Source organism: Drosophila persimilis, unplaced genomic scaffold (genome assembly GCF_003286085.1).
Source record: "Drosophila persimilis strain 14011-0111.01,24,50 unplaced genomic scaffold, DperRS2 tig00001372-arrow-arrow-pilon, whole genome shotgun sequence".
NCBI classification, from domain to species: Eukaryota; Metazoa; Arthropoda; class Insecta; order Diptera; family Drosophilidae; genus Drosophila; species Drosophila persimilis.
The window spans coordinates 1-11,026 of NW_020825473.1; the positions used below are offsets into that span (position 1 = coordinate 1).

Sequence of the window (11,026 nt, forward strand, 5' to 3'; positions counted from 1 at the left end):
TACAGATAAGAGCAATGTCCATTTCAGCGAGTGGTTGCACTGGGTGATGCCACTTTGTCCGTTTGCATAGGTCTGGTAGGTACTCAGTGAGCCACTTGTTCCAAAATGAGTGTGAGTTCTGCTGAGCGATGCGCCATTCCTTTCGAGTTGGCTGGTACTTCTCCTCTTGTGGATGTGGTGTCTGGCTGGAATTGGGAGAACCTAAAAGAAAGTGATTAGGGGTTATCGGATCGTCTGTGGGGTTATCCAGAGCAATGTGTGTATGCGGTATGGAATTTACTTTGTTTTCAGCGTTACACATTAGGCTACACAGTATGTCTTCTGTCAGTTTTTTGTCATGCAGTGCGTGTCCTATGGCTCTCTTCACACTTCGTACCAATAATTCCCAGCCCCCACCTGCGGGCAAAACAGCCATTCGATCTGCTTGATTGACAAGTCGTTCGCTATTCTATGGTGATCGAGGTCCTGCAATTCTCTTTCCAATTCATGTTCGGGAGCTGATTGGTACCACTGTCAGATTGGATTCTTACTGGTCTTTACGGCGCCGCGCCATGAAGCTATGCAATACTCGAAGACACGTATCTGTTGTCAGGTCCCTGGGAATTTCCAAATGAATTGCTCTTATTGTAAGGCATGTAATATGCATATCCAGCGTTTCTCGGTACTCCTTGCTCTTACAACCAGAAACGGTCCCATGTAGTCGATTCCAACATATGAGAATGGGCATACGTGCGGAGAGAGTCGGTCCTTAGGAAGTTGTACCATTAATGGCGTTTTTGGTGAAGCTCTCTGGATTTTACAAGTCATACAATTTCTAGCTGCACGGCGACTCCAGTCTCCAACCTGTCCAGTCAATGCAACATCCTGTACATTGCGGATCACTATGAGTACAGCTTCTTTAATTCAGCTACATCAAGGTAGACTTTTCGTTTTGGTCTTACGATCACACATCTTGTAGACCCAAGCGACAGCACGCATCAGCCTGTAAATGAAGATAACCCTTCCAGCAACTCCCTGAATACGATATTGACAGATCCATCTGAAGACATCTCATTTATTGATAACGTAAACTTGCATCTTACTTCCAGTTCCGTGTCACCAACGTCTGAAGTTCCTAGATTCCATAGACTTGCGTCTCCTCTTGAAGGAATTGAGGGTCTCTCAACCCGGAGGTTTCTCGAGTTCTAGATCTGAGTTTGGTGCCAAAGTCTGCCGGGTTATCCTTAGTAGGCACCCAATGCCAATCTTCCAACCTTGTTGCCTCGAAGTATCTCGTCAATTATGTGTCCTACATATGGCTTATATTTTTTGTGATCTGATTTAATCAATGCTAAGACAGTCTTGAGTCGGACCACATGTGGTCACATTTGGGTTTGACGTCGTGACCCTCAAGACCTCATATCTTTTAGACTGCAGAATCTGAATCGGATCGTATCATTATTATAGCCAGCATCAAGAAAACGCCACACCCCCTTCCACCCCGCAAAGGACTTAAATCTGGGGCATCCACAAATCTCAGAGACTATTAAGGCTAGAGTATTCAAATTAGGTATCCACACTCCTTTTAGATCTCAATATAAAACGTATAGATTCGAGAATCTGCAGATTCGAGAAAACTAAAAACGCACAATCATAGAGAATAACCATATCTATCCGGTTGCTGAATCTGGATCAGATCGGATCATTTTTATAGCCAAAAGGAACAAATCAATTTGCAGTGGCTACGCATCGCCCGACGTCACGCTCAGACTGATTTTCTGCCTTTCTCTCACGCACTCTTTGTCGTGTCGTTCAATTTAGCGGCGTCTGCCGGAGGAGATCCATACTGACTAAGTATCGGCTATAAATGTAGAGTTGCGGTGTCCCGCAGAAACTCACAACGTTCCCCTCGTTTTGTTTGTTTTGATTGACCTATTTCGATACTTGTTTTTTGTTTAACTTATTTCGCTAAAACCTCTTTTTACGCAAAATGCAATAAAAGCAAATATTAAGAATGCACCAGTTAAATAGAAAATTGATTCATTATTCGGATAAAATTATGTGGACATGACTGAGTGCTCTATTTAGCTAATAATATTCCACGGAATATCAAAAACGAGGCAATATGTATAACAGAACTTGACTTCGTCAGTATATTTACGGTATATTTTTGGTATATTTCTGAGCGTCGGTCACACTGCGCTACACTCAAACGAAGCGTGCCGTCGCTTGGCGCTGGAATTTTGAAGCTAACGTGAATTTTGTGAAGAAAAACAGAACATAAACAACATTCGGCGGTCAATTGCGTGGGAAATAATTTATTAGAATGAAAGCAGTGTAAAGTAGAATGTGAAACCTTAAAAGCGCGATGAAATAGATACAAGAGGGACTTTTGCAGATCACGAACTCCGATGCGCGTCCCCAAGACACTGCGAGTGCATCAAACGACAGAGAAGCACCGTCGGGAGACGTCCGAAAAGGCAAAGATCCGGTGAATGTGTTCTGCCGAGTCCGCCCGCTCCAATCGGATGGGGACCTCACTTCTCTGCGGGTGAAGAGCTCCACAACAATCGCACTAAATCCGCATGATCAGCTGCTGCAGCACCACAAACAGAACGGCGCCCAGCGCGAGATACAGTACATATTCAAGCACGTCTTTCAATCGGATGCTACGCAGGCAGGATGTGTTCGCGTCCGTGGCCCAGCCACTGGTCGAGAACCTGGGTGCGTGGCCGGAACAGTTTGCTATTCACCTACGCGCGTCACGGGCAGCGGCAAAGACGTACACAATGAACGGGCAACCTGAGACATCGCGGCATAATGCCCCGATGCCTAGATGTGCTCTTTCGCACCATATCCGATTTTCAGGCCAAGAAGTTTGTCTTCAAGCCGGACAAGTTGAATGGCTTCGAGATTCTGTCCGAGGAGGATGCGCTGCTAGAACGGCAACATGAGATGAATCAACGCAATTGCCGGTTCCGGTCGCTTCGCGTACCGAAACAAGGACTCGGATCCGAGATCGCCTCCCAAGCGTCGGTGGAGCCAATGCCTCTGCTGGGCTCGACGAGGACAATATGTATTCGGTGTTTGTCACCTACGTAGAAATTTACAACAACAGTGTGTATGATCTTCTAGAGGACTCGGGCATACAGAAGTAAGTGGGATATCCTTCAAGTGTTCACGTATGTAATCCTCTGTTTCCTCTCCCTTGCAGGACTTTGCAAAGCAAAATCATTCGCGAGGATGCCCATCATCACATGTTCGTCCAAGGCGTCACCGAGGAGGAAGTTTAAAACGGTGGAGGATGCCCTCGAGGTCTTTCAAATGGGACAAAAGAAAAGCGCATGGGTCACACGGTCTTGAATGCCGAGTCCAGCCGCAGCCACTCGGTGTTTAACATTCGCCTCGTCCAGGCCCCCACCGACAACCAGGGCGAGAATGTTGTCCAGGACAGGCAAAAAAATCACTGTGAGCCAGCTGTCCCTGGTAGATCTGGCCGGCAGTGAGCGCTCCTCGCGCACCAGAACACTGGGGTGCGACTTCGCGAGGCTGGGAACATCAACAACTCGCTGATGACGCTCCGGACATGCCTCGAGTATCTGCGCGAGAATCAGCAGGCGGCCATCAATGGCTTTGCCCATAAGAAGATACCATATCGCGACTCCAAGATCACGCACATGATTAAGAATTACTTTGACGGCGAGGGGCAGGTGTCCATGATTGTATGCATCAATCCTAGAATGGAGGACTGTGATGAGAATATGGTAGGTGGCGAATTCGCCGGTTGATTTATTTTGCTCCAAATTCCCTTTTTTCCATTTGCAGCAAGTTATGAAGTTTGCCGAGATGACTCAGGAAGTGCAAATAGCTCGGGCAACGCCCATTAAAACGGACTTGGGCCTAACCCCAGGCCGCCGGAAGGCCAACAAGCTGTTCAAGATAGCTGTCAAAAATCTGAACGAGCTGGGCATGTCCGAGGCCAAGGACCTGAAGGTGGATGTGGGCTTGGTCTACAGTCTGGGACCCGACTTTCCCTTCTGCCAAGTGGACAGCCCTGAGGCGGAGGTTAAGATCCAGGAGCTCATGCATTACCTGGAGCAGCGGATTGAGAAGCGGAAGAGGCTGCGCGCCAATTTGGATATTAAATGTGAGTCCTATAGCCTCCGCTCCTCCAAAAAGGGTGCCCATCCTTATTAATTTTGCATGTACTCCTAGGCGACAATTTTCGCCAGATGCTAATGAACTTGGACCGCGACAACTTGCAGCTGAGCACGGAGCTGGCTTCCCTCAAGGCCGTCTACAAGCAGGAGCGCGAGCGCAGCTTCGCCTTGGAGAAGAAGGTGCGCATTCACGAGAGCTCCATCGACGTGCTGAACAATACGCTGACCAAGCGCGACAGGCAGATCGAGGAGCTGACATTCAAGCTGAATGAGAAGGAGAATCTCCTGACCCAAACGGAGCACGAGAAGGAGAAGCAGAAGAAAAACTGCAGCTCCAAAATGGCCGTGGAGTCGGATAAGAACAAGCGGGAGCTCGAGATAAAGCTCCGTCAGCAACGGGAGAAACTGCATGAACGGATGCGCATCAAGGACGAGAAACTTCGCCTGGTTTCGAATATCATACGATCCGAGGATCTGCCGAGCATGCCGCGCTCGCAGAGCTCGGAAGATTTACTCAACGAGAAGGATCGCGGCCCATTCACAGCGCGAACGGAGTCATCTGTGCCGGCCACGCGAACAGACATCTATGTCACGCCCCGACATGTAAGCCAGTACTTATCCTTCCGCTCTGTGAACTTTAATCTAGTATCTATTCGCATTCCCACCCCTCACAACCAGGGCGTGGCAGCTGCCAACAATCGCCATCGACGGTCGCGTTCAGCTGGCGACAAATGGCTGGAGCATCGTGCAGCCAATCCCGTGCCACTCGGCACTATTATGCAGCCCTTTCTGAAGAATCGCAAGTCGGTTACCAAGCTGACGGACATGAAGACGCTGACCGAACACGGCGCCAACAAATACTGTCTCGTCTCCCAGGAGGCCGACACGGACGGGGATGTGGAGACGAAACTGTACAAGGGCAATGTTATACCCACATGTGGCGGCGGCGCCCAGGTGGTGTTCAACGATATCGAGTGTCTCAAGCAGAAGTCGCCCGTGCATTCGCCAACGCGAAAGCGTCCCAGCAATGGCACGATGTCGGCTCTGGGCGTTGCCAGCGCCCTGCCCAGCACGGTCACCTCCATCACCGTCCAGGATGTGGCCTCGCGTTGCAACCTCGGCATCGAGGGGCACAGCAACAAGAAGACAAATATCTAGAGCTCGTCCTGTAATTCTTGAACATGCATTTCCATTTCCATTTAGTTTTACTTTTTTTTTCTAGTTAACGTAATTACTAAAATTATTGATTACTAGCCTTTAAAGTTGAAAAGTTAAAGTTAACTGCAATTAAAGCCAAGTAAATAATCTGTATAAATATTCGCACATCGATGAATTCTAAACCTCGCAACTGAACTTATTGCTGTGGGAGCACACACCAGTGGAAGGAGTGCGAAGAGTGCGTCCATTCATAGGTTTATAATAAATAGTTGTACTGCAAAGTATTCAATATTTCTCGTATGCATATCCCTTGCTATACCCCTTGATTATTATATGAACAATTAAAGTAGAAGAAGCAAATATACATATGTATTATGCTGGTATTAACTATTATTTTTTTTTATTGTTATTCCTGCGTTTATTCAATGCTTAAACCGATAGAATTTATTGAAATACATACATATTTGTAGATTAATTTCAATTACTAATAAATCAGTCTATAATTAAAATATATGTTTTTCGCTTAATGATTTCATGTATGTATGTATGAATGTATGTATGTGTTTGTGTGTATGTGTGGGTGTGAGCTGCTCTTCACAAGAGTATACTACTGTAAAACGATGTTCAATCCGTTTTTCTGGATCGTTGGGGCTCAACCCTCCGATCTCTTTTATTGTCGTTTATGTTCTCAATTTTACAATTGTGTTTTGGGCTTTTGTAAGCCAAAAGCCGCGGAGCTGCGCTGCCAGTGACGCCGGCAGCGGAGCGGCAGAACTATGTGTTCTTATCTCTTATATGTTAGTATGTATATGTGTGAATATGCTCAGCGCTGTTGGCAGCGAGAGCGCGAGGGAAGATATATGTGTGTATGCATGTATATTAGTGCCGTCAAGTCATGGGAACATGCTGACGCTGCACTTGGGTCGCTCGAGGCATTCTTGAGTGAATCGTAATACGATCACCCAGAATGTCTGGGACTTTATTGTTACGTAAACACTGAAACAAAGTGTTACAGTGTGTATTCTTTAAGTACCGTAGGTACAGTGGGTATTCGTAATAATGAATACTTTACTTTACTTTAATATGAGCATACTACATCTCCCTCCTTTTGAAAAATAACGTAATATAATGAAGTTATTTTATTTTTAGCTTTTACTATATATGTATACGAGTTATGTATTCTTAAAAGACAATTTATATATATATATTTTTTTTTTCTTTTTAGTCAATTATTAGAATATTGAACTTTAATTAATATTGATAAAATTTAAAAGTTATTTGAATATAAATGCAGAGTAGTATATTTTTATGGTTTATATTTATGTATGGCCATACTAAAAATGATTAATAATTGCAAATCTTTAACCTATCCTTATGTACTTTCTGAGTTTTGTTTTTATTATCGGAGATTATGACGTTATCTCTTTCTCCGATACTTTCTACTCTATATGGTCCTATATATTTAAAATCTAGCTTATGTCCTGTTTCATTTTTCAATAAAACTGTATCTCCTACAGCTAAATTTAAATCTTTTAACTTTAAGTCATATAGCTGTTTATTTTTAATTTTATGCTCCTCGAGCATAATCCTTGCTCGTTTATATGCTATTTCTAATCTATATTTACTCTCTTTAGAGTAATCATCTATGTTATATAGAGGTGCTATTCTATCTATAGTATTAAATTGAACTGGTAAGTTTGAAGTCTTACCGAAAACTAGCTCATATGGACAATAATCATGTGCCATAGAGGGGGTTGTATTAAAACAATATACGAAGTATTGCAGCCATACATCCCAATCTGATTTGTCAGCTGAGATGTATGAGCGTATGAATTCGTTAAATGTTCTGTGGCTTCGCTCCACGGTTCCTACAGTCTGGTGATGATGTGCAGTAGAAGTTATGTTTTTGATGTTTAGATTTTTACATAAGTCTTCAATTATTGAATTTTAATATTCTGTTCCCATGTCCGTAATGAACGTCTTCATTGGACCGTACTTTAGAATAAAATTTTCAAAAATAGCTTTAGCTACTGTATTTGCACTTTTGTTTCTAATGGGTATGGCGACAAGGTATTTTGTCAGGTCACATATTAAGGTGACTGCATATTCATTTCCTTGTTCTGATTTAGGAAGTGGACCGATCGTATCCACTATTACCCTATCAAAAGCCATGTATGGTGTTTCTGTAATAGTCAATGGAGTTATTGTGTGCTTGGTTACTTTAGCTTTTTGGCATTTTGGACATTTTCGTATGTAATTGGTTATTTCTTTAGTCATACCTTTCCAAAAATAATATCTTTTGACCTTGGCCAAGGTTTTTGTTATGCCTGTATGTCCTCCTTGTATGGGATCATCATGTAATGTAGACAGTATTGCTTCTTTTTCTTTTTCATTTTTAATTAGGGTCACCGGGTTGAGTAGCGCTACTCTTATTGTTCGTAATATTTTATTGCCCATATTTTTAAAATTATCTATTGAAATGTATTCAAAGATATTTTCCCACGGTGCCACTTTGAGTTGGCTGATTTTTTGTTTACCGGCCTGCGTTTCAAGCCTTTGGAAAAACTGACCTAAGTCAAGGGTTCCATTAGTATACAAATCGCTAACATCATATCTTGCAGTAATTTTTTTTCCATGTTTGAAAAAACATAAATTATTATTTACATGCAAGGTCACTACTTTACGTACTTCGTCATTGTTGATGACTTCATATACGTTGGGCTTTGAAGCTTTTGTTAGAGATTGCCTAGGCAATTCTATTTGTTCTTTTCCTGCGCAGGATTTCTGTCTACTCTGTTGCCTGGTAGTGACTTTCAGGACTTTATTCGTATTTTGTATGTTTTTTAGGTCTGTGATGGTTATTCTTGATAACGCATCTGCTACATGATTATCTTTACCCTTTAGATACTCGACTGTAAAGTCGTATTCTTCTAATTCGAGCCGCATGCGTGTGAGTTTTGAGCTAGGATTGACCATTGAAAATAGGTATGTTAGTGGTCTGTGATCCGTTTTTACTGTAAAGTGTTTACCATAGATATATGGTCGAAAATGGGTAATTGCCCAATGAATTGCTGCTAATTCCTGTTCTGTAGTACTTTTGTTACTTTCACCTTTTGTGAATGAACGTGATGCATATGCTAATGGGAGTTGGAGTCCGTTATGGTTTTGAGTTAAAACCGCTCCACATGCTTGTTTACTAGCATCGGTGATTATGCAAAATTCTTTCTGAAAATCTGGGTACTGTAACAGAGTGGGTTCCATAAGTTTATCTTTTAAATATTGGAATGGATTTTGACATTCAGTTGACCACTCAAAGGGGACATTCTTTTTACATAATCTAGTTATGTGCCGGGAATAGTCGGCGAAGTTTTTAATAAAACGTCTATAATAATTGCAAAATGCAATAAATCGTCTAGCGCTGTCCGCATCATGTGGGACTGGATAGTTTTTGATGACGTCATATTTCTTGTCATCTGGCAAGATTCCTTTATCTGTGCATTTATGACCAAGAAAGGTCACTTCATGCATAAAAAATGAACATTTTTGTGGATGTAATTTTAGGTTGTGTTTCCTTCATATCTCAAAAATATCTGTTAAGTTTTTAAGCATATGTTTTTCGGAACAACCCATGACTATTAGATCGTCCATATACAGGAAGGCTTGCGAAGCTTCAAGTCCAGAGAATGCTATAGTCATCATTCTTTGAAATGAATTCGGCGCTATTTTTAAACCAAATGGTAGTCGCGTGAAGCGATATGAGCCATTGCTCGTTGAAAAAGACGTTATATTTCGCGAACTTTCTTCTAGTTCGATTTGATGAAAACCTGACATTAAGTCAAGGCATGAGAAATACTTTGCTCTACCTAGTTGATCCAAAATGTCATCAATTCTAGGTAGTGGAAGGAGTCGGAAGTGGAAGGTGTCGGCCAGGAGTTTTTTGTTTATTTGACGATAGTCAACTACTAATCGCCATTTCTTTTGTTCTGAACCCGGAAGGGCTTTCTTTGGGACAAGTAGAAGTGGGCTGTTGTATTCTGATACGGATGGTTCGACAATATTGTCGTTGATTAATTTTCCTACTTGTTTTTTAATTTCCTCAACTTGGCTATGCGGACTTCGATAGTTCTTTATATATATAGGTTCGTCATCCCTCAATCTCAATTTCTGTTTATAAAAATTATTTGTTGTGATTGATTCGGTTTCAAGCCCGAATACGTCACTAAACGGCCACGCGAACAGACATCTATGTCACGCCCCGACATGTAAGCCAGTACTTATCCTTCCGCTCTGTGAACTTTAATCTAGTATCTATTCGCATTCCCACCCCTCACAACCAGGGCGTGGCAGCTGCCAACAATCGCCATCGACGGTCGCGTTCAGCTGGCGACAAATGGCTGGAGCATCGTGCAGCCAATCCCGTGCCACTCGGCACTATTATGCAGCCCTTTCTGAAGAATCGCAAGTCGGTTACCAAGCTGACGGACATGAAGACGCTGACCGAACACGGCGCCAACAAATACTGTCTCGTCTCCCAGGAGGCCGACACGGACGGGGATGTGGAGACGAAACTGTACAAGGGCAATGTTATACCCACATGTGGCGGCGGCGCCCAGGTGGTGTTCAACGATATCGAGTGTCTCAAGCAGAAGTCGCCCGTGCATTCGCCAACGCGAAAGCGTCCCAGCAATGGCACGATGTCGGCTCTGGGCGTTGCCAGCGCCCTGCCCAGCACGGTCACCTCCATCACCGTCCAGGATGTGGCCTCGCGTTGCAACCTCGGCATCGAGGGGCACAGCAACAAGAAGACAAATATCTAGAGCTCGTCCTGTAATTCTTGAACATGCATTTCCATTTCCATTTAGTTTTACTTTTTTTTTCTAGTTAACGTAATTACTAAAATTATTGATTACTAGCCTTTAAAGTTGAAAAGTTAAAGTTAACTGCAATTAAAGCCAAGTAAATAATCTGTATAAATATTCGCACATCGATGAATTCTAAACCTCGCAACTGAACTTATTGCTGTGGGAGCACACACCAGTGGAAGGAGTGCGAAGAGTGCGTCCATTCATAGGTTTATAATAAATAGTTGTACTGCAAAGTATTCAATATTTCTCGTATGCATATCCCTTGCTATGCCCCTTGATTATTATATGAACAATTAAAGTAGAAGAAGCAAATATACATATGTATTATGCTGGTATTAACTATTATTTTTTTTTATTGTTATTCCTGCGTTTATTCAATGCTTAAACCGATAGAATTTATTGAAATACATACATATTTGTAGATTAATTTCAATTACTAATAAATCAGTCTATAATTAAAATATATGTTTTTCGCTTAATGATTTCATGTATGTATGTATGAATGTATGTATGTGTTTGTGTGTATGTGTGGGTGTGAGCTGCTCTTCACAAGAGTATACTACTGTAAAACGATGTTCAATCCGTTTTTCTGGATCGTTGGGGCTCAACCCTCCGATCTCTTTTATTGTCGTTTATGTTCTCAATTTTACAATTGTGTTTTGGGCTTTTGTAAGCCAAAAGCCGCGGAGCTGCGCTGCCAGTGACGCCGGCAGCGGAGCGGCAGAACTATGTGTTCTTATCTCTTATATGTTAGTATGTATATGTGTGAATATGCTCAGCGCTGTTGGCAGCGAGAGCGCGAGGGAAGATATATGTGTGTATGCATGTATATTAGTGCCGTCAAGTCATGGGAACATGCTGACG

At 42.8% G+C, this 11,026-nt stretch overlaps 1 protein-coding gene and 1 pseudogene across 1 annotated transcript; both read left to right on the forward strand.

The window, feature by feature from the left end:
* Positions 1-2,216: 2,216 nt before the first annotated feature.
* On the forward strand, positions 2,217-5,433 carry LOC113566953 (annotated as a pseudogene).
* A 4,107-nt stretch (positions 5,434-9,540) lies between these two features.
* Positions 9,541-10,161, forward strand: LOC113566954 (kinesin-like protein KIF23). Its single transcript, XM_026994196.1, has 2 exons — positions 9,541-9,559; positions 9,635-10,161. The coding sequence occupies exon 2, from the start codon at positions 9,734-9,736 to the stop codon at positions 10,112-10,114; it is 381 nt and encodes a 126-aa protein (XP_026849997.1). The 5' UTR covers positions 9,541-9,559; positions 9,635-9,733; the 3' UTR covers positions 10,115-10,161.
* The last annotated feature ends 865 nt before the right edge of the window (positions 10,162-11,026 follow it).

Coding starts and splice junctions, on each gene's coding strand:
- LOC113566954 (XM_026994196.1), top strand. CDS start 9,734: ATGCAGCCCTTTCTGAAGAATCGCAAGTCGGTTACCAAGCTGACGGAC.